Consider the following 20,101-nt stretch of genomic DNA (forward strand, 5'->3'; position numbering starts at 1 on the left):
GTTGGCAGAGAGAGTGATTGGCATTGGAATGGGCTGCCCAGGGAGGTGGTGGAGTCACCGTCCCTGGAGGTGTTGAAGCAAAGCCTGGATGAGGCACTTAGTGCCATGGTCTAGATGATTGCATAGGGCTGGGTGCTAGGTTGGGCTGGATGAGCTTGGAGGTCTCTTCCAACCTGGTTGATTCTATGATTCTGCCAGCTATGGATATGTATTTGGGGGATTCAGACTTCCCAAATGAGCTTTTGAAGAACTCCCCTTCTATAATGTATTATGCATCCCATCCCCATGACCAGGGTTGGTTTAATGCATGACCCAAGCATCCTTACCCCAGAGAAGTCTCTGCACTGCTACATGACAAGCAAATCCTTTTTAATGCAGAGGTGTGCTGCCTGTGTCTTGTGAAGCCTGCATGTGGAACTACTCCTCCTCTCTTTTTTGTCTTCTTTTCAGGAAGCAAAAGTGCTGCTGAGGCGCCATAAGCTGGAGTCTCACCTCTTGCAAGTGGCTGCGGCTGGCCTGGGCTACACCTACACGGAGCCGGTAACGCCTGGGTCTGCCCTCACCAGGACCTTTACGTTCATGGCTAGAGAACAGCTTCCCCTTCCCCTCTCCTACAAACTGAGTCCTCTGTTGCTGACTCAGGAGCTGGATTTTAGCCCAGTTTATTCCCTGTGGGATGGGAAACCAAGCAAGGAAGCCATTCCTGGGTTGAAGAAGAAGCTGCCATGGTATCTGGCTCTGCCTCAGCCCCTGCCGTGGTATCTGACTCTGGCTCTGCCTCAGCCCCTGCCATGGTGATGAGGTGGGACAGAGAAGGCCAGCCAAGGCAGGCTCTCCCTGTGCTTGTCACATGGTGCCAGTTTGAGTTGGGGTTACGTTTTCCATTTGGTGAGCCCAGGCAGTTGCCCAAAGTTGTGTGAGATGGATCCATAGGAGAGAGGCTGGCCAGTGTCTCTGGCTGTGAGGCAAGGCATGCAGCTCCCTGGCTTCAGCTGCAGCATTCAGTTAAGGAGTATGACCTCTCTTTTCTTCCCACAGAACTACTGGAACAGGTATGGCGCCCGCCAGGACGAGCACAGGTGAGCCACAGCCTGCCCCAGCCAAGCCTATGCCTTCACTAGTCCCTGCAGTGGGGTGAAGGGGATGATGCCCATGGTGTCCACGGTGGGGTACCAACCTGCCACCTGGAGATGCTGCCCACCCCAAAACACTAATGTACTTCAGTTAGGGCCCTTTGCACCTTACCATTACAAATATCCCCACAAACACCTTGTTTTAGCTGAGTGGCTCAAAAGCAGCTATGGGCTAGAGGGAGCTTGGTCAATGAGGCAAGTGATACTGTTTGCTGGTGTCCATGTTTTGCTGGTGGGGATTGTTGTTCCCATTACCAGAAAAAACACATTTGCCACAGAAGAGAGTGAGGGCTTCTACTTGTATGATTGTGACACTGGGACAGAGTACCAATTTGCCTGCTTTTTTCATGTGTTGTTTACTGAAGGGTGGAAAATAGCAGAGGAGAGGCTGAGGGAGCAGGAGTTGTTTAGCCTGGAGAACAGGAGGCTCAGAGGTGACCTCATTGCTGTCTACAACTACCTGAAGGGAAGTTGTAGCCAGGTGGGGTTGGTCTCTTCTCCCAGACAACCAGCAATGGAACAAGGGGACACAGTCTCAAGTTGTGCCAGGGCAGGTCTAGGCTGGGTGTTAGGAGGAAGTTGTTGGCAGAGAGAGTGATTGGCACTGGAATGAGCTGCCCAGGGAGGTGGTGGAGTCACCATCCCTGGAGGTGTTGAAGAGAAGACTGGATGAGGCACTTGGTGCCGTGGTCTTGTTGACTGGCTAGGGCTGGGTGCTAGGTTGGACTGGCTGATCTTGGAGGTCTCTTCCAACCTGTTTGATTCTATGATTCTATGATTCCCAGAACTGGTGACCTATGGCCAAAGTCATGATGCTTATCTTCTCTCTTGCTCCTCAGTGTCCCATCAAGTGTTAGCAGTGAACCAGAGGATGGACCTCGGCTGTCCCTGGTAAAGAAACCCACCCCAAAACCAGATCGAGAGTTGAAGGAAGGTAAGTTTGAAAATGCTTCAACAAAATCACATTTACTTTTCCATTTCTAGTGATGGCAGACTGCAAAGTCTGGCCACTGAGTAATCAGAGCCAATTCTATCTGAGGGGGCTGAAGTTTTAAGAGTCAGAAAAGTCTTCAGTGCTGCCACAGCATTTTGGGGGCTGTGGATCCACTCCCAGCCTCCCTTCTTGGTAGAGAACAAGTGATGCTTACTGTGAGCTGAGGACTGCATTAGGCTTTTTATGTGTATACAACAAAAAAGCCACTGATGACAACTGCAGCCTGACAAGGTCCACGGGGAGCAGACACAGTGGCAGCTTACAGTCTCCAACTGGTGTGGGACTCTGGGCAGGAGAGCCAAATTAGATGATGTTCATGTCTCTTACCCTGCCCCAATGGGTTTTGGCTATGGTCCCTGCATTTGCAAGACAGCTAAATGAGAATGTGGAAAATGCTGATGCTCTTGCAGCAAGTTAATTTAATCTCTGGGTGTTTCCATTGCTTCTGTTTCTTTCATTGCTGATATGAGGCCAAACTCCGCAGTCCGCTGTGGAGCGCTTTCCCTGGTAGCAGACTTTGGCTGGTCCTCAGATGCAGTACAAGATGTCAGCAGGGCCAGGGCATGTTCAGCAGGGCCAGGGCATGTTCAGCAGGCTCATTTTGTGTCTTTCTTTCCATCAGGGGGCCCGCTTCTCTACAGCGACGTGAAGTTTGTTTACAACTCAGAGCAGCTGAACGGCACCCAGCGAGTGCTGCTGGATAACGTCATCTCGGACGAGCAGTGCAGAGAGCTTCACAGGGTGGCCAGTGTGAGTAGGCAGTGCCCCTGCAAGGACGTGAGGGACACATGGGCTGAGTGCCTGATGCTCTTCCTCAGCATCTGGCTTGTGCCATCAGCCCCTGGAGAGGCTCTGGGTTCATGCCTCACTTCTGAGTGTTGCAGCTTGTGCAGGGATGCCTGTGAAAACCAGTCAGATAATTGACCTCCATAACACACCCAGCACAGAAACGACTGCTCTATCTTGAGCCCTTCTTAGAAACATGCTGCAAGACAGAGCCCATGCAGCAGTAGCTCCACATGTTATACCCAAAGGATATGGCCTGTATCAGGAACAGTGTGGCCAGCAGGACAAGGGAGGTTATTCTGCCCCTGTACTCAGCACTGCTCAGGCCACCCCTTGAGTGCTGTGTCCAGTTCTGGGCTCCCCAATTCAAGAGAGGTGTTGAGGTGCTGGAAGGTGTCCAGAGAAGGGCAAGGAAGCTGGTGAGGGGCCTGGAGCTCAGCCCTGTGAGGAGAGGCTGAGGGAGCTGGGGGTGTGCAGCCTGCAGAAGAGGAGGCTCAGAGGTGACCTCACTGCTGTCTACAACTACCTGAAGGGAGGCTGTAGCCAGGTGGGGGTTGGTCTCTTCTGCCAGGCAGCCAGCAACAGAACAAGGGGACACAGTCTCAGGTTGTGCTGGGGGAGGTCTAGGCTGGATGTTTGGAGGAAGTTGTTGTCAGAGACAGTGATTGGCATTGGAATGGGCTGCCCAGGGAGGTGGTGGAGTCACCTATTGAAGCAAAACCTGGATGAGGCACTTGGTGCCATGGTCTGGTTGACTGGCTAGGGCTGGGTGCTAGGCTGGACTGGATGATCTTGGAGGTCTCTTCCAACCTGGTTGATTCTATGATGCTCATCCACAGGCCTGGCTGGGCCTTCTCACGCAACATAAGCTGGTGAAGGGCCTTGAACACAAGTCTTATGAGGAATAGCTGAGGGAACTGGGATTGTTTCGTCTTCAGAAGAAGAGGCTGAGGGGAGACCTTATTGCCTTCTACAGCTGCCTCCGAGGAGATTGGAGTGAGATGGGGTTGGCCTCTGAGCTCACATACACAAGTGACAGGACAAAAACAGCCTCAAGTTGTGCCCTGGAACGTTCAGGTTGGATATGAAGAAAAAATTCTTCCCAGAAAGGGTTATCAAGCATTGGAACAGGACACCCAGGGAAGTGGTAGAGCCACTATCCCTGGAGGGGTTTAGGAGATGTGTGGATGTGGTGCTTAGGCACTTGGTTTAGTGTTAGTGGCTTAGTGGTACTGGTGGAGTTGTGAGCACTAGGGAGCTGGCTGGGCTTGATGATGTCAAAAGTCTCTTCCAACCTCAACATTTCTGTGGTTCTGTGAAGTCAGAGAAGGGACTCAGGGTGCCTGAACATTCCCATCTGGCAGGTGGGTGGCCATCTTTCAGCATCTGAGAATGAGCTGCCTGTGGAAAGCTGCAATTCATCTGTCACAGTCGATGCAGCCCTGGGGGGTTTGGGGGAGAGTATGCCCGGTACTGCCCCCTCTCCTGGAGAACCAGTTCACCCCTCAACCATGTTCATCTCTTCCAGGGGATCATGTTGGCTGGAGATGGTTACAGGGGTAAAACCTCCCCTCACACTCCAAATGAGAGATTTGAAGGAGCCACTGTCCTCAAAGCCCTCAAGGTACATCTGCTTCCCTCCTCTGCTTCTCCCATGCCTTCTTTCCCAGCCGGTGTGCAGCGCTGACCCTCTCTTGCTGCTTCTCCTTGCCCAGTACGGCTACGAGGGCCGCGTCCCGCTGAAGAGTGCCCGCCTCTTCTACGACATCAGTGAGAAGGCTCGCAGGATCGTCCAGTCCTACTTCATGCTCAACTCCACTCTTTACTTCTCCTACACCCACCTGGTGTGCCGCACTGCCCTCTCCGGTGAGGGCTCGGGGGCTGGCGGTGGGGCAGGGCTGGGAGGACAGGAGGCATTCAGCCCCTCCATGAGGACTTTATGAGTGGGGGATGTAAGCCTGACAGAGCTCTGTTTTGCATGATGCTGAGGGCTGTGCAAAGCATCTGTCCCCACAGCAGCATGAGCACTGCTGTTTATATCTGGGATGTTGTTTAGTTTTTATATCTCCAACTTTTCCTCCTCCTCCTTCTTCTCTCCTCTCTTGGTCCCTTCTCCTTCCTAGCCCCAAGCTGTCCATCTCACTTCCACGCACTGAGGAACAAGCAGAACTGTGGAGAGCAGAGTCCTTATGTGTTGCCTTTTCTCCCCAGCCTTTCCTGTCCTACTCTCACCTGTGAATATCATCTGTAGTGGGCTTGTGGCAGGTTCTCTCCAGAATCACAGAAACATCCAGGTTGGAAAAGCCCCTCAGGATCACCACATCCAACCTAGAACCCTACTCTACAAGGTTCACCTCAAACCATATCCCTAAGCACCACATCCAAACAACCCTTAAACATGTCCAGGGTTGGTGACTCAATTGCCTCCTTGGGCAGCTCATTCCAGTGCCTGACCACTATACCCAAAGCTCAGAGCAGCTCATTTTCAGCCACCTCCACCCTTCATCTGGCAGTTTGCTTTGCACTGCCTCACTACCAAGGATCATAAATATGGATTAGTTTGTGCCCAGATACTTAATTTTGCTTAGGCAAGAATTGTTCAGTTTGGAGAGGGGGGAAAAAGAAGGTAAGTAACTGTGACTTCAGCTGTGCCAGGTGAAATTTAGGCTTGAGGTGAGGAGAAAGTTCTTCACTGAGAGAGTCATTGGACACTGGAATGGGCTGCCCGGGGAGGTGGTGGAGTCGCTGTCCCTGGGGCTGTTCAAGGCAGGATTGGACGTGGCACTTGGTGCCATGGTCTAGCCTTGATGATCTATGAGGTCTCTTCCAACCTTGGTGATACTGTGATACTGTGATCTGACTACTTTATGTATGATTGACTTTACTTTCCTCTGCTCTCTGAATTTACTCTTCAACTAGAAGGATATTAATGACTTTGACTTCAATCCAGTTCTCCCTCCCCTCTTCCCCCTTTTTTTTCCCCAAGTCCACTGTGACAGATCCCACAAATCATGGCATTTCCATCTCATCCACCCTTTCTCCTTCCTCCTTCTTCTACATGGCCCTGCCTAGGCCAGCAGGAGAGGAGAAATGACCTGAGCCACCCCATCCACGCTGACAACTGCCTCTTGGACCCCGAGGCCAATGAGTGCTGGAAGGAGCCTCCTGCTTACACCTTCCGGGATTACAGGTAGGGAGGAAGGAGGAGCTGCTGCTGGGGACCCTCCCCAGAGCAAAGCATCTTGCTCCACAGGCTGTAAGCCCTGAAGCTGGTACATGCCAGGCACAGCAGAAGTGGAGCTCTGAGCCCTGGCTGCTGCTGCTCCTCTCACAAAGGTCTCCCACTTCCTCCCTCAGTGCCCTGCTGTACATGAACGCGGATTTTGAAGGTGGAGAGTTCATTTTCACCGAGATGGATGCCAAAACTGTGACTGTAAGTCAGTGCTCTGAGCCCAGTGCCATGCCTGGACCAGGGCTCTGGGCTTCCCAGGCAGCTTCTGGCTCCTGTCTTGCAAAGATTCCATACAAAATGCTGCTGGCAGAGGTGAAGAGACTTTCTGTGTCCTGTTCAGAGGCTGTATGGGGCTGGATAATAAGCAGGTCACAGGGGTGGCTGAGAGTTATGCCTGCCTAGAGGACTTGCTAAGTTGCCACCCCATCTCGTGGTCAAACATGAAGCAATGCCTCTGTACACACGCAGTGTCTGGCCTGGAGGAGGTCATGGTGGTAGACATCAGTCCCTGAGAGGGATGGGGCTCAAGACAAAGCCCCCACCTCTACATGGGGCAATCTGGGAGACTGGGCATCCTCTCCATGTTTGGGCAGAGCATCTGAGCAGCCTGCTGGAGTTCTGAAAGCTCAATAGGTGCTAAAGGGTGTGTTGCATCTCCCTAAGACCAGGATTGATTGCGTAGGCACTTCTGTCCCTGAGGTCCTGCAGGATACCTGTCACAGAGTCAGCATAAACAAGGAGGACATTTCATAGCTCATGTCAGGGCTGCCCTGAACCTCCTGGAGCTGTCTTGTGGCCCTGTTTTGCTGTAGGTGGTCACCTGCAGGTTTGGCAAAGGCTTTATACCTCCATCTCCTTTCTGCATATGGCTGCACAGCAGGAGCGAGCCTGACACCTCCCTGTTCACCCCACACCTTTTTACAGCCATGTCCTGAGATCTGCTTGTCCTGCAGAGCAGCTCAGTGGATCCTGGGGCAGCGCAGAGAGATGCCCAGTAGGGCCCTGACCCATGACAAGCCCATGATGATGGCAGTGCATGCAGCAGTGCTGCTCCTTGCCATCCTGATGTTGCCTCTTTCCCACAGGCCTCCATCAAGCCCAAGTGTGGGCGAATGATCAGCTTCTCCTCGGGCGGAGAGAACCCCCACGGGGTGAAGGCAGTCACCAAAGGCCAGCGGTGTGCTGTGGCTCTCTGGTTCACCTTGGACCCCCTTTACAGAGAGCTGGTGAGTCCTGGAATGGGCTGCCCAGGGAGGTGGTAGAGTCACCAGCCCTGGAGGTGTTCAAGAAAAGCCTGGATGGGGCACTTGGTGCCATGGTCCAGTTTATTGGGTAGGACTGGACTGGATGGTCTTGGTTGGATAGGTTGGACTGGATGCATAGATTGGATAGGTTGGACTGGATGATCTTGGAGGTCTCTTCCAACCTGGTCTGTTCCATTCCATTCCATTCTATCGCAGTGTGAGGGGAGCTGAGAGGTACCCAGCGTCTCAGAGGAACCAGGGCCAACTTCAGCGTCCAGTTGCAGCGCATCTGTTTTGCCCTCGTTGCATCACTGTCAGCAGCATTCCAGCATGAGGACATGAGCCGGTGGCCCCTGCTGGCCATGCTTCTGGGCACCCATCGCCGTGGGCCCGCGGGGTGCAGGGCTGGGTTGTGGCAGGGCTCTGCGCAGGGCTGGCCATTTCTGACACCTAGTGGCAGTAACTTGATGGACGGGCACGTCCTCCACAGCCGTGCACGCCTCAGAGGCCAGTGATGTGTGGCCGCTGCCAGGTCCTCAAAAGCAGTTTGCAGCCTGAAATCCACGGCTCTGGGCACCTGGCTACCTTAGGAGATCTGGGCTGTCATGCATTTCAGCAGGCGACCTCCACGCCACAGTAAATGCAGGGAGAGAGCAAAAGTCTTGTGCCTTTGCAGGTGAGGTGTTGGGAGAAGCTTATCTTCAGACATGCACTTTTCTGTATCCCTGCTTTTTGGCACTAGCTGAAATTCCTCCGTGTTTGGTACAGGGATGGCAGGAGGTCAGCCCTGCCCAGGGAGCTGGGAATCCACATCAAGCGGAGGGGACAGGAGGAGGGTATGTTGTGGTAGCATCTGCTAGTGGAGTGTGGCAAGGGACCAGCTCTGCCCCAGCTATTGCAGCCCCTGGAGGGAGGAGGGAACAAGGCATTGAGATGCAGAGTAATTTGATTGATTGTACCCAGCAAATCCTCGGCTCAAGTCCCAGGCTGTTCCGTGTCCTCTCAGCTATGCTGCCTGTCTGTAAATGAACTGCTCCCCGCGGGTCCTCCCAGCAGGCTGTGCTGAATCAGTTGGGAGCAGGCACTGAAGCTCTGCTGTTACGGTTTCTTCCCTTCTCTTGCAGGAGCGAATCCAGGCAGATGAAGTGATTGCGATGTTGGACCAGGAGCATCGAGGACCCAGTGAAATGAACATCAACCCAAAGGATGAGCTATGAACTAGGCCAAAGACTTTTTCTATTAAATATTTATTTAATATTGTTAATCTTATTAGAACCCTTCTATTTTTGTACAGAGACACTGTATAAATTAACAGGTTAATATGATGGTGGAGTTTCAGAAGTGCCTCTTCTGTGTTTAGCACAGCTCTTGCTGAGACCTCTCATCTCTCTGCCAGCACCTCCTGCTGCAGCTGATTCTGCCTCTGGGATTCCCTGCCCTTTCCTAGTGCATCTCAGGACTTATTGAGACCTACTATACCCTCTTGGAGAATCCCTTTTTTGTCTTCCTTCACTAGAGATAGCTGCTTTAGCCCCTGCTAGAGAAACATCTCAGGTGTGGTAACAGACCAATCTTTCTGCCTTTGCTAAGTGCTGGCTGAAGACCCAGGCAGTGATACTTGAAGGAAACTGGAGCACGGTTCAGTTATTTCCATCTCAGATCTCTTCACTGTTTCAAATAGGCTTTTTAGGGAAAAAAAAACCCACACCAAAGCAAACCCCAAGTCCTAGCAAAATGTGTATTTCTGTAGCCATGTAAAGCTCACATTTGGGTGTTAATTCTGAGCAGACCTTCCAGAAATCACCTGATGGGCAGGAGCAGGAGCTGTGTACAAGCAAGAAGGTCTTTGAGTTGCAGCTGACTGTGGTGAAATAGTCTGTCATTCATGTTGGGTCCCTGCCCTTGATAATGGCTTGGGGTGCATGAAAGAAACTGCTTTACACTGCGTCCTTTGAGCTTCCAGCCCAGTGCTGCTGCTGGAAAAAAACACAAGGTTCTTCATGTCATCTTCTAAATTACCATTTCCAGGTCCACACTGAAAAGCATCTGAAGGGCTTATGGGCTTTCCAGTGCTGCTTCCTGCTGTCCTGACCATGCAGAAGCAGCAGATGTTCACTGTGAGCAACTTTTCTTCAGACTCTCTCTGATCCAGTCTGCAGGTGTTGCAGTGAAAGCTCATGCTGCTTATCACAGGAGATTTGCCATGCTGCTAAGCCAGTAAATCATCTCTCTCCCACCACTGCATTAACGTGTGTGTGGGGGATAAGAGCAGCCCCTGCCCACCAGAACACACTGAAGTCACCAAACTGCCAGACAGCTTTTATTTTGACCAAACATCTGCTTCTGCTGCTGGAAAGCAGTTCCTGCAAGGCAGGTTGCATCAGTCTTTGCTGATGAATTTATTGCAAGGCTGCTGTCTCTCCAGAAAGCACTGCAAGAATGTCAGCAGGAGTTTGCATCCCTGGGCAGCTTAGCTCAGTTCCCTGTTGCACTGGCACTTTCCTAGTCTTTTCCTGCTCCCCATTGCCAGCTTTGGCATTTCTAGGACTTAAAATTTCCACTAGGGAATTGTATTTTCTCTTTGTTCGAGCAGCTTGTACCTACCTAAGTTGTCCAGGCGCAGCAGCACTCTTCTCATCTAGTCAGTGGTTGCAAGGGCCGGAGATGAGCATGGTCCTTCTGTAGAGACCTCAACAGATTGCCCTGAGCAAGACAAAGGGGAACTCATCAGGAAAAATGAATGCTTAGACTGTGAAGGGAGCACCATTACTGCCTAGAAAATGCTGGAAGGGTCATATGCTGCATCTCCTCCAGTGTGGTATCTACAGGGGAGAACGTTCTGAGTGTTTCTGAGCCACCAGTGTAGCTTGTTGCTTGGGGGTTATCTGCCTTCCTCCTAGACTGCTGACAGAGTCCTTATATTGGTTCCCAAAGAACTGCCTACAGGTCTATGCTTTTCAGAAACCTTTCCCTGCTTAAATGTCTTCACTCCAAGTCCTTTTTAAGCCAGCCAGGGTAAAAACTGGTGGAAAGAAGAGGAAGGTGGCTTGAGAGCTGACACACTGATTGTGTTGTTCCCCATTCACACCACACTGTTGTATTCAAGACTTAACTCCTCCATGCTGCACCTTCAGCATGAGTTTGTGCTGCCATCTCCCTGACAACCACATCTTCCTGCTCGAGGCAGTCCCTCCTCTTCTGGGGGCTGTGGAGATCCCACCCTCCTGGGGGGAGATGAGGCAGGGAGCATTGCAGGTCGTGGTTTGTTTGCTGCGGCTGCGGTGGTTAGCCAGAGCTGTTGTCTAAATCCAGGGGAAATAAATTCAACACAACACCTGGGCTTGCCTCTGTCTTTCTTTAGCCAGGTACTAGAAGGGAAGACTGGGCAGGATGTGATTTGGCTCATGATGGTGCCTCTCCCTTTGGGGTTTCATGGAGAAGTGTGTCACAGCCCCTGTGCACTGCTGGACTGGGGAGCTTTGGAGAACAGTGGAGCAGCCTCAGAAGGATGCAACGTTTCAGGACTCAATGGCAGACACAAACTCCAAATCCCTGGGCTGCCTGGGCCATGCTGCTCCCCACACTGCTCCACTGCTGAGACTTGCCTGTGGTACATGGCAAGCTGAAGCCAGGAAACAGGAATGCAGTGAGTCAAAGGCACTTTCCTGTTTGGCAGAGCAGAAAGGGGGAAAAAACAAAGTCTAGCTCAGAAGTGGATTTGCATTTCTACTGCAACAGCAGTGGTTGCCAAGTTAATCAGCACACTGTAGCCTTGCAGGAGCAAGTTACAGAGGTCTTGGGGACATGCATCAAAGGACAGTGTAGGCTTTTGAGTCTCTTTTGTGTCTGACTGGGATGGTAGCCACCAAGGCAGATTGGCCTTTAAGAAATGAGTTTTAACTAACTCTCTGATTTGATGTAAGGGCCTGGCAGCTGCCAGAGATGTCAGGGTCACATCCAGAATGTCCATAGGGCACCCAAATCCCTGGAAAAAGAAAGCTAACAAAATTGAATGCATGCATTCCTCTTTCAACACATATGCCCAAGCTCCTCTGGCCAAGGCTTGGCCATGCAGAGAGCCACAACCAGCTTAATGTGTTTCCCATTTGTTATGCATGACCCATTTCTACCACCAGCAATAGGAGTGGTTTGGAGATGCTTGAGCCATGGCTTGGTTCCTTGTTAACTCTGCTATGCTCCTACTACTGACACTATAGGGTGAGATTGGCAGGGTTGATTTATGACAGTCAGTGAGGGAAGAAAAAAAAACCCACAACCAAACCAGAAAAACAACAAAGCCAAACCACTCAAAGAAACCATAGCAGCATTTAGAAGTATTTAAAACAATAACTGAAGTGGTTCTATGTGTGTCTGTGTGCATGTGCTTGAGTGTGGCTGTTGCTCTGAAAGCAGCTGGTACTGAATGCACAGGATCTTCACCAGCAAAGAGCTTTTCTTCTGACAGTCAGGTAGATTCAAGCTAAATTTGGTTACCCCTTGCACAAAGCTGCTGCCAGGGGCTGTGGGGTGGGCTAAAAGAGGTCAGTTGGTGCCACTGATACAAGGAATCATTAACATTTCACGAGCCACTACAATTAAAACTGACAGTTTCATCAAGGAGATGACTTGGTGCACTTCACAGTCAGAGATGAGGCAGCAGTGTCCAGAACCAGTGGCAATGCAGGCACTGAGGCACTGGGACCAGCAGCTAGCAAAGGCCATGGTAGCCCAATGCAGCACCCGACACTTAATGCAGAGGGATGGAAAACAACTTGTACAGGCAAGCAGCCCCCAATGGGAGCCAGCAGGGAGTCTGAAGCATTTTGAGCTATGAAGGCCTTACTTCAAGAAGCCCATTGAGGTTTCCTTCCAGCCAAATACTCTTGACACTTCACCTGGAAGCAAGACTTGTGGGTATTTACAGATCTCTGAATCTACAGTCAAGGCTGAAATACTTAAAGCTCTGTTCTGTCCAGTGTCTACAGAGTCTAATAAAACCTAAGTGTTCCCATAGGCATTAGCCTGCAAGACTGTTTGAGACAATAATTTTAACCAGCTGGACCTCACCAGTATTGCTGGCTTAGGACTGTGTGGACAAGTGAGTCTCCAGCAGCTCCACAGAGTGGTGACTAATCCCTGTTGATTCCTAGCTGGGGCATGGTACACTTTTAAAGCAGTGTGTTTGGGTATTTTCTATGTCCCTTTTATCTCCCAGGAGCTGGACTGACAGCCCAAAATACAGCAGCTTTGATGACTTTTGGGAGACAGTGACAAGCCATGCCAGCAGTTAGCTCTGCTGGAGCCCCTCTTCTGCTGCCACATCATCTCACCGTGCAGCTGCATTTCTTTGCCAGCTCCCTGCCCTGCTGGTTGGTCTCTGACCGGGTGCAGGCACCATACCTGCCAGGTGCTGCACTTCAGATTGCCAAGTCCCTGTGCAAGGATCTCCCTGTTTCAGCACTACTGTGGTCATGAATAGGGACAGAGCTTGGACTGATTTGTCACTTTTGTGCTACAGCTGCTGTCTGCTTACAAGCAGCAGTGACCTGGCCAAGGGGGGGAGATGTGAGTGGAGGAAGGAGATGGAATTCACACTGGGTACTGTTTATCCCTCCCTGATTAAACCTGGGCTGCACCAACCTGAGCTCTCCCACAGGGCCAAACATCTTCCCATAAAACACTGTCCTTAAAGAAAAAGAGACTTGTTTCCCCCTGTCACTACCCTTACCCAGCCTTGGCGGGGGGGGGAGGGGATGAGGGGAATGAGGAGGAGGAACAAAATGAAAACTAAACCAACCAACCTCTCCCCCCAAAAAATGCCAAAACCCCCAAAACCTAACAACAAAATAAACAGCTGGCTATAACAGTGCTGTTAGTGAACTCAAACCAGCTTTGGGGAAGAACTACATTTAAGAAAAGACATATAGAAAGCTTCCTTTATTTCCCACAACTGCTCCTATACCCCACCAGAAGAGACACCTTTTCCTGCAGGAAATGTTGCTGCTTGGATGTGCATTTGGTTAGGTCCCATAATAGTCTCTTCTTTCCCAGGTGTGGATGGGTATGTGTGGGTGTGCCTGTCCTGCCACCCCATTTCCATTGCAGGCACCAAGGTACAAGGTGTCTTGGTGGCAGCAAGAGCACCAGAAACAACAGTGCCTCTGTTTGTGAGGCCAAATCCTGCATTGTTCATGCCCTGCCTTCAGTTTGGGCCTGGGGCCTCACAGGGATAGGTGCAATAGAAGCTGCTGAGAACAGGACCTCTCCCCCACCCCATATCCTCCTGAAGCACAACATAGTGTGTGTGTGGCACTCATCCTCAGAGCACAGCCTACACCAGCAAACTGGTGGATGTCATGGCCAGCCCAGCATCACTTTTAGCTTGGTTTAAACACATGGTGAGAGCTGGCACTGAATTTGTTGCCTTCTCATTTAGCAAAACTGTTATGGAGAATAACAACAACAAAAAAAAGCTCTCATAGATGTGAAGATGTCCCAAGCCCTTGGCCACCAGCCAGCCCTGTCCAAAAAAATAAGTCAAACACACCACAAGAACTTGAGAAAGCAAAACTTGGTGAGCTGCCTGCCCACCCTCACATTGCTTCTGGGGTCGGGGAGAGTCCTGCAGAGCCTCAGGAGTTCAGCCTTCATCCAGCTGGGCAACAGATGAGGTCACAGCAGGAGAGTGTGGGCACAGGGATCCACAGGGCATGCCATGGCAGGAGCAAGTGATGCAAGGGCCCTGTGGGCAAACAGAGTCGGGCTGGCTAGTGGACACACTTGGGATAGGAGCCAGCCAGCTAATGATCGTTTCCAGGGCTGGTTTGGATAATGAGAATGGCAGTTCTAGTAGGTATTTCCTGAGGCTCAGCAGGGCAGGGCAGGGGGAATTAATGAGAGCTCATTTTAGCTTCTACTCTTCCATTATCTGGAATAAGATTAACAGCAGAGATGGCAGCAGCACCATCAGCCTGCCACTGTGATGGGCTGCCCTGAGAGGCAGCTGCCATGCTGCCTGGCATGCAAGCCCCGTGGCTCTGGCACACGAGGTCAGGCAGCAAAGAAAGCTCTCCTTTTATCACCTGGCTTGTTTTGCAGTGGCCTTAGGCTGGCTTTACTCCCAGGCTGGGAGGGGAACACATTGCATTGGACTGGCCTGGCTGCTCCTGGCAGTGTCAGCAGCGTGGATGACCTCCCAGTGTAGCCCAGTATCCCCATCCCCTCCTGGCAGTGCTTCTACACCTGACATCAGCAGAACATACTGGGCTTAAGGCTGGTCCAAGCTTTGCTGGTGAGAAATGCTCATTGGGCAGCTTCAGTGCAAGAACTGAAACTGGTGGCGAGAGGGTGGGGTGAGAGTGGGGGGGTTGGTAGTTGAACTGGATGCTCATAGAATCAAAGAATCAACCAGGTTGGAAGAGACCTCCAAGATCATCCAGTCCAACCTATCCCCCAGCCCTGTCCAATCAACTAGACCATGGCACTAAGTGCCTCATCCAGTCTTGTTTTGAACATCTCTAGGGATGGTATCTCAACATCTCTCTTGAATTGAGGAGCCCAGAACTGGACACACTCAAGGTGTGGCCTGACCAGTGTTGAGCACTGAATACCCTCCCTTGTCCTACTGGCCACACTGTTCCTGATAGAGGACAGCATGCCACTGGTTCTCTTGGCCACCTTGAGGTCCCTTCCAGTCCTGACACTTCTGTGATTCCATAGAGAAAGAGCTGTGAATGCCCTGCAAGGCACCTCCCAGCTGCTTATGGTGCCTTAAGTAGCAAAGCTGAAGAAGAATCTCTCTCACAATCCCCCACATAGAGAGGAGAATGTGGAACCCTGAAAAACTTTGCAAAGATCTTTGTCACACCTGTGGACAGGTCCATTCATGGCAAACCTAGAGCCAGCCCTGAGTGGAAGCAGCTCTACTAGAGGAGCTTTGGCTGGAAAGCCACTGGAACAAAAGCCCTGTGTTTTAAAAGCCCTCATGTTAATTGTGGTAACCAGCCATGCATAGGCCAATTGTGCCCATCTGGGGCAGGGAACACAGCTGCTTTGGGGCACCTTGGCACAAGGTTTGCCCCTGCAGGTCTCTCTGCTGTGGCTGAGCACATCCACATTGGCACCTGAGCTTCAGTTACCCTTCCCCATGTGGTTAGCCACTGGACACATCTCCCCCCATCAGGATGCCCATGAAAGTCACCTGTGGTGATGTGTGTTTCTGGATGAAGCCCCTCTCCTGGAGCCTTAGCAACATGTGCCTATGGTCCAGCGGTGGTCAATGTCATGGGGAGCAGATGCCAAGTACTGCAGGGATTGTAGGGATCTGCTCCCACCAGCACACAGGAACAAAAAAAAACCCCAACATGCCACCAGCATCTTTAAACCAGTTTGCTGCCCCCAGGCACCTGGGGGTTGTTTGTTCATCTTTCATTTCAACACCGTGTGCGAGAGGCTGGGAGCTGGCATTCACTGCTCCTGTGGTGCCAGCTCTGAGACTGGTTTATTTGATTTGCAGGCCAAATTGGGTGGATGGGTGGAGACTGAATTTTCCCCTTTATTTTTGTTTTCAAAAAACCCCTTCTGGCCCTGGGTGAGGCAGAAGGAGTAGAATAGTTTCATGTCTATCTTCTCTGTGACAGTTACCTGCCTACAGCGGCAGGGCCACAGCCCAGCTCCTCCAAGCAGAGGAGCTGGGTGTGGGGTGATGGCTCCCTAGGGTGTGGAAAGTCCTCAGCCACCTCACACAGCAGTTTTTTTGATTCCACTCCCTTCCCAAGCACACTGGAAAAAGCTCTTGTGTGAGCTCACCCTTCCTTGCTCTACCCAACAGGTCGAAGGAAAAAATGTCTTTAACAGAGGCAGCCCATGGCATGGGGAGAGGATGGTGCAGGCTGTGAGCTGCTCAGCAGCAGTAAGGTGATTGCTGAAAATCCCAGCCTTGTATTCTAGCCTCGTTTTGCACAGCTGCAGAGTAGGGAGTTGTCACCAAGGGGCCTCAGGGAAAGCCCTGAGCCAAGTGTGGCTGGCACCCTGAGGTGCTCTGAGCAACCACTTTCCAAACAACCATCCCTACAACAGAAACAGCTCCAACAGTGGTGGGATGAAGAATATACAGAGTTTGTCCTGAGATTGGCTGTGCCCTGTGCTTCCCAGGGTGCCTGAGCCAGCCTTCACAGCAAAGCAGCCCAGGAGGACTTTTTACCATCTCACTGATGGCTGTGAAAAGAAGGATGCTCACATGCCAAAAAGCTCAGCCCTGAACAACCAATGTGCTGTGCTCTTCTGTGCCCTGCAAACTGCAGCTCCACTTCGCCAGCTAGAAGCCCACAGTGCTGCTACCAGGCTTTCCTGGCAGCTTGAGCTTGCCCACCCTTCTGGACTCATCTGGAAAGTAAAGGTATCTGCACCAAAGTCAGGCACTGCAGAGAGCGAGGGTGAACGGCTGAGGAGCATGCACCCTGCCCTGCTCAGCTGGCACCACACAGAGCTCTTGCGGCAGTTGGTGCAGCACTAACCCAGTAGCCATGACCCTGCCAGTGCCCCGAAGGCAGCCTGAGCACGGGGGCTGCAAGGCCAGGAGCTCCAGCATGCCTGCCAGCCCCTCAGCTGCTGGGCCCCATCGTGCTGGCAGGAGCTGCCAGCATGGCTGCTTGGTGGGCATCAGGCCAGATCTGCAAGTACTGTTCGTTCCCCTCGAGGTGGAAGATGCTACATCCTTTCTCCCCTTTCAGACTAATTACACTGAAACAAAAAGGTGAGATACACCATATCAGGAATGTTACCAAGCCTTTGAGTCCTCCACCCAGCAGGATTAAGTGGGAGCTCCAGGTGGCATGAATACAGATGCCAACAGCTGGCCTCCGGCTCTTCTTGCTCAACTGCTGGCGCCACAAGACAAAAGATAACAAACATCTCTCCTGCTCTTGTGAGGGGCCTAGCAGCAAAAGAAACTTTCGGGTCAGGAGCTCACTGCATGGTAGCCCATGCTCCAGGCTATGTGGAAGAGCTGCCATCCTTCAGCACCTACCTGCCCCAACTGTGAACACATAGTTCTGGCACGTAGGGGAGACCACAGAGATGCACAATCCAGGCACTGCTTTGGGATCTTCCCCTGTTTCTTACTGCATCTTACTTCCATCACCTCCAGTCTTCCCATGGGATGACCTGGCTGCTGCTGCTTCCTCCTAAACACTTTCCACTCCCCCAGCAGCTCTGCAAGTCATTAGCAGCCATGCTGCCAGGCCATAGCAGATTGCAGTCAGCTTTGCTTTGCAGTCACATCTGGTATAAACAGGGATAAGTGCACTGAAGGGAACCTCCTGTTCCACCCTGGGAGGTGTAAAAGGGCAGAGTGCTACCCGGAAACACAGGCTAGCTGTAGAAGTGTCATGCAGATCTTCTTCTCCATCATCTCTCCTGACCCCAGTCAGTATTGCTCTTCACTCACTTGCAGTGAGGGTGCTCACAACCAGCTAAAGCAGCATGAATAGGAAGCAAATCAGACTTAGGCAGTGTGCCTGTGTTAGTGTAGCTTTCCATCTTGGGCACTCTTTTCTGCAGCCTCACTGGGTTTGATGTGACCAGCTCAACCAGGTGAGAGGCTTCTCTAAGTTCTTCTAGAAGCCCCGACCTAACCAGACATGCAAGGGTTAGCCAGTGTGTTCCTTGGGCATCATTTCACTTAAAATAGAGCAGAAGGAAGGCTCTACTTGTTCGTCTTGAGGCTGTGAGAAAGAGTCAAGTGCTGCCATCTTCCCAGGCAGGCTCTCTGTCTGGGCCCCATCAGTGAACCGCTGCAGTAATGCTGTGCTGCTTTCTGGCAGTGGTGACAACGCTACAGAAACAACAGAAAATCATTAAACTGGGAATTTCAGTCAGCTCACTCTGCTCCTGAGACCTCTTCAGACAGCAGAGTGCCTTCACCTTCACCTCCTCACCTGCCCATCTTCATCTGACTGCTGGCAACCCCGGCAGGGCTTTCAGTCACGTCCAATTTCCTCCCCTCCAAGGCAAGGCTGAAATAATCTGAGACAGCTGCTGCCTGTGGTCTGATAGTAACGTGCTTGCCCTGATGGTTACTTGCTAATTTCACCCTTGGATTCAGGGCCAGGTGCAGCATGTTCAGCCATCTCTTCTTTGGGGTAAGCTGAGACACAGCTGTTAAGAGTTGTGCAAATCTAGTGTGTGTGTGAATATGTTTTCACAAGTGAGCCCTTAACTTTCACTGTGCAACCCAATCCCACACGCTGATGGCTTCTAAACACTGGCAGCCTTCTCTGCTCAAGTCACTAATTTAGCAGCAATGAATGCCAGAACTCAGGCAACGAAGCTGGTGAGAGATCTGGAGCACAGCCCTGTGAGGAGAGGCTGAGGGAGCTGGGGGTGTGCAGCCTGCAGAAGAGGAGGCTCAGGGGGGGACCTCATTGTTGTCTGCAGCTACCTGAAGGGAGGCTGTAGCCAGGTGGGGTTGGTCTCCTCTGCCAGGCAAGCAGCAACAGAACAAGGGGACACAGCCTCAAGTTGTGCCAGAGGAGTTCTAGGCTGGATGCTAGGAGGAAGTTCTTCACAGAGAGAGTGATTGGCATTGGAATGGGCTGCCCAGGGAGGTGGTGGAGTTGCCGTCCCTGGAGGTGTTGAAGCAAAGCCTGGATGAGGCACTTGGTGCCATGGTCTGGTTGACTGGCTAGGGCTGGGTGCTAGGTTGGACTGGATGATCTTAGAGGTCTCTTCCAACCTGGCTGATTCTTTGAAGTTCTCTGAAACTGTAACAGAAGTAACTGCCTTGATGGCACTTAAAGCTATAGGTAACCAATGAGGTTGGTGCCTTCCAGCTCACTCTCAGGTGCAGGTAGGCACCACCACAGGCTACTCCTCTACAAAATGGAAGCCCTGCTCAGGTCTTTCAAACAATGTTGTGGGTTTGAGGCTCAGACCAGCACCTAAATGCCAGAAGGGTGAGAACTGGCTCACACAAGCCAATGCCCAGGGCTAGGCATTTGCTCAGTGTGCAAGAACTCTCTGTCAGCCTTCAGAGGGTCACATATTCCCCTGGGGGAAGGCTGCTGAACACTGCTCTGGGGCTGGGCTTCATACACGTGGGCACTGCAGCACCTTCTAGGTACACTGTGCTAGAGGTGACTCATTTCCTCCTGTCTCTGTAAAAAACACCTCCATTTCCAACCAAAACAATTCTATGAAAACACTCGTGGTCATCTTCAAGTTGGCAACTCCTCTTTTTCAGGGTCAGCATGAGCTGCTCGACCACATCTTTGGAATAAGAAATCGCTGCATGTATCTCACCTTTTGTCATGGCACGTGAGTAACTTGATGCAATTGTGCAGCCACCCACGCTGCTAATTAATCACAGGGGGGGTTATGCAGCACTATGTGCAATATTATGTTTCCTAACATCCTTGATACAAACTACTAGGATCTGTTGTAACATTTCTTACCCAATTACCTGGAGGCCAGGGTAGGGGTGAGCAACAGGGGCACCTCATTGCTGAGCAGAGCGCCTGCGTGGGTACACCATAGCCCTGGAGCTCAGATCCTTCACAAAAGCTGCTCACGGCTGCCAGCACAGCACACCCCTTCCCCACATGCCAGGCAAGGTGAGTGCCATCCTCTCCACCTTCCTGGCTTCAACTTGGGAGCTGCAAACTCTCCATGAGACAGCCCTCAACTGTGCCAGGTGCCCACTCAGTGCTGGGGG

General features: G+C 51.7%; 1 protein-coding gene across 2 annotated transcripts in view; it reads left to right on the forward strand.

Annotated features, from left to right (window-relative positions):
- The window catches only part of P3H2 (prolyl 3-hydroxylase 2), a 73,325-nt gene extending 62,602 nt beyond the window's left edge, over positions 1–10,723 (forward strand). For both annotated transcript variants that reach the window (XM_064164883.1, XM_064164884.1), the window contains exons 6-15: positions 451–540; positions 1,039–1,079; positions 1,973–2,067; positions 2,750–2,877; positions 4,442–4,537; positions 4,629–4,779; positions 5,986–6,103; positions 6,271–6,346; positions 7,231–7,371; positions 8,514–10,723. In XM_064164883.1, the coding sequence (XP_064020953.1) occupies positions 451–540; positions 1,039–1,079; positions 1,973–2,067; positions 2,750–2,877; positions 4,442–4,537; positions 4,629–4,779; positions 5,986–6,103; positions 6,271–6,346; positions 7,231–7,371; positions 8,514–8,606 (1,029 nt within the window). In that variant the 3' untranslated portion in view covers positions 8,607–10,723. The remainder of the gene's footprint in view (positions 1–450; positions 541–1,038; positions 1,080–1,972; positions 2,068–2,749; positions 2,878–4,441; positions 4,538–4,628; positions 4,780–5,985; positions 6,104–6,270; positions 6,347–7,230; positions 7,372–8,513) is intronic.
- The last annotated feature ends 9,378 nt before the right edge of the window (positions 10,724–20,101 follow it).

Source organism: Pogoniulus pusillus, chromosome 26 (assembly GCF_015220805.1).
Source record: "Pogoniulus pusillus isolate bPogPus1 chromosome 26, bPogPus1.pri, whole genome shotgun sequence".
Classification (NCBI taxonomy): Eukaryota; Metazoa; Chordata; class Aves; order Piciformes; family Lybiidae; genus Pogoniulus; species Pogoniulus pusillus.